At 40.0% G+C, this 2,265-nt stretch overlaps 1 protein-coding gene across 1 annotated transcript; it reads right to left on the minus strand.

The window, feature by feature from the left end:
* Positions 1 to 1,443: 1,443 nt before the first annotated feature.
* Positions 1,444 to 2,265, minus strand: LOC112721133 (uncharacterized). Its single transcript, XM_025772203.1, has one exon. It carries the CDS (start codon positions 2,263 to 2,265, stop codon positions 1,444 to 1,446), a length of 822 nt encoding a protein of 273 aa, XP_025627988.1.

The raw sequence follows: 2,265 nt of genomic DNA on the forward strand, positions 1-2,265 counted from the left end.
TGAGAATCTTACCACACCCAAGGTCCAAGGAGACAAGATTAACCTTCTCCTTCAAGAGAGTTGGGTCCTATAACATCAAAGAACCCAAAATCTCAACATTTTTGCTCATGAAACTCGAAATCAAGGGCTGGAATTTCGAACAGTAAAACGTGGCTTACCTCAAGATTGATTGTATGGGTTTTGTAGAGCTCTCCGCGGTGAACGCGTGGCCGCAAACGGAGCGGCAATCGGAGCTCTAGATCAAAAGTTATGGTGGTTTGAAGATCAAGTGATAGAAGGAAGTTGAGAGAGTGTTCTTCCCCCTTCCATCTCAATTTTCAGCGTGTTTTGGTGTTGTGTGAGGAGAGAGAGTGCTGAAAACTAGGGTTTTGGTTTAGTTATGTTGGGCCAAGGGCCCACTTTGGGTCCGGTTGGTCCGGTTTGGCCCGTTCGGTCCAATCTTGGTCCGATTTCTATAAAATTGGTACCGAAATTCTCGTCTCAATTTCCTCTATCACATTTAGCCATAAAAATAACATTTTTGGCTTTCTAGAATAAATTCTCATTTATGGGTTAATTAGCCGTTAATTAACCGGGTCTTACACACTTCTTGGACGATCACTACATTATCTTGTATGAGTCTTCCCCCCACAAAGGCGCTTTGAGTTGGTGACACTATATCCTCCAATAGCCCTTTCAATCTCAACACTATAACCCTTGTTATAATCTTGTAGATAAAGTTACAACAACTGATTGGTCTTAACTGATTAAGTTCTTCTGGATTCTTGACTTTTGGAATTAGAACAACTGTGGTTTCACTAATTTCTTCTGGCAAACTCCCATTTCGAAAGAATTCTTTAACAACTGCACATACCTCCTTCTTAATTATCTCCCAATGTTTTTGGTAGAATAACCCATTTAGACCATCTGGCCCTGGAGCTTTGAGGCCGCCCATGCTGAAAACTGTTTTTCTAATCTCCTCTTCAGTGACTTCTGAGATCAGCCCCCTGTTCATCTCTTCTGTGACTCTCGCTTGAATTTTATTTAGAGTTGCTGCCAAGTTTCTGTTTCTGTTAGAAGTGAATAACGCTTCAAATTGTTCCTCTATGTGTTTCATGATTTCTTTCCTATCTTCCATCCATGATCCGTCTTCATTCTTCAGTTTGTCAATTCTGTTCCTCTCTCTTCTTTGAATGGTTGTGGCATGAAAGAAAGTTGTATTCTTGTCTCCCAATTTCAACCATTTCAACCTGGCTCTTTGTCCCCAATATTTCTCTTCCTGCTTCCATAGAACTGCTATATTCTCCTTTATTAATTGTATCATCTCCTGCTTTTCTTGTGTTAAGTTCGAATCTTGTAGCTTCTTCAATTCATCCTTCAATTTGTGGATTTCTTTATCTGCACGTTTAAAAGTCTTCTTACTCCACTTCTTAAGTTCCTCTTTGCAATTTTCCATTTTTCTTGTTATTCTTTCCAATCGCATCCATGAATATTCCCTTTATCCCACCCCTTCCTTACTACATTCTCACACTCATCATGATCGACCCAAAATGCCTCGAATTTAAAACTCTTCTCCCTTCTTTGAATTTGATTGATGTTTAAAACTATCGGACAATGATCAGAACTTATTGCTGGTAGAGCTGTGAGTGACGCATGCTGGTACAAAGCTCTCCATTCCCAATTGGCTAACGCCCTGTCTATTTTCTCCCTAGTGATGAATCCATTCCTCGGATTACTAAACCACGTAAATCTTCCACCTTTTAGGTCTAAATCCATAAGACAATTCATATCCACAAACTGTCTAAACTCTCTTACCTGGCTTTGTGGCTTTGGATGTAGACCAATTTTCTCCTCTTGACTCAAGATGTCATTAAAGTCTCCTATGAATAACTGCGGCTCTCCCTCATTACAATTGTTTTCTGTAATTGCTCTCCATTGCTCCTTTCTTCTTCCAAAGCGTGGGTTTCCATAGATAAAATTACATGTCCATATCTTCCCTTTCCTATCGTCAATCCGAGCTTTTATATGATTATCACACCAAAAATAAATATCAATATTATATATTTCATTCCACAAAAGGCATAGCCCTCCGGACAGTCCCCGGGGTTCTATGTGAAATACATTCTCAAAATGCAACCTTCTTTTCAACTTCTTAATAGTTCCTTCTCTAGCTCTAGTTTCTATTAGAAATACTATTGCAGGCTTTATTTGTTTGCACATGCTGTGCAGTTCAGAAACTGTCGCGGGGGCCGCAACCCCGCGGCAGTTCCAACTTATCACACTCAT

This window comes from Arachis hypogaea, chromosome 11 (assembly GCF_003086295.3).
Source record: "Arachis hypogaea cultivar Tifrunner chromosome 11, arahy.Tifrunner.gnm2.J5K5, whole genome shotgun sequence".
Lineage (NCBI taxonomy): Eukaryota > Viridiplantae > Streptophyta > Magnoliopsida > Fabales > Fabaceae > Arachis > Arachis hypogaea.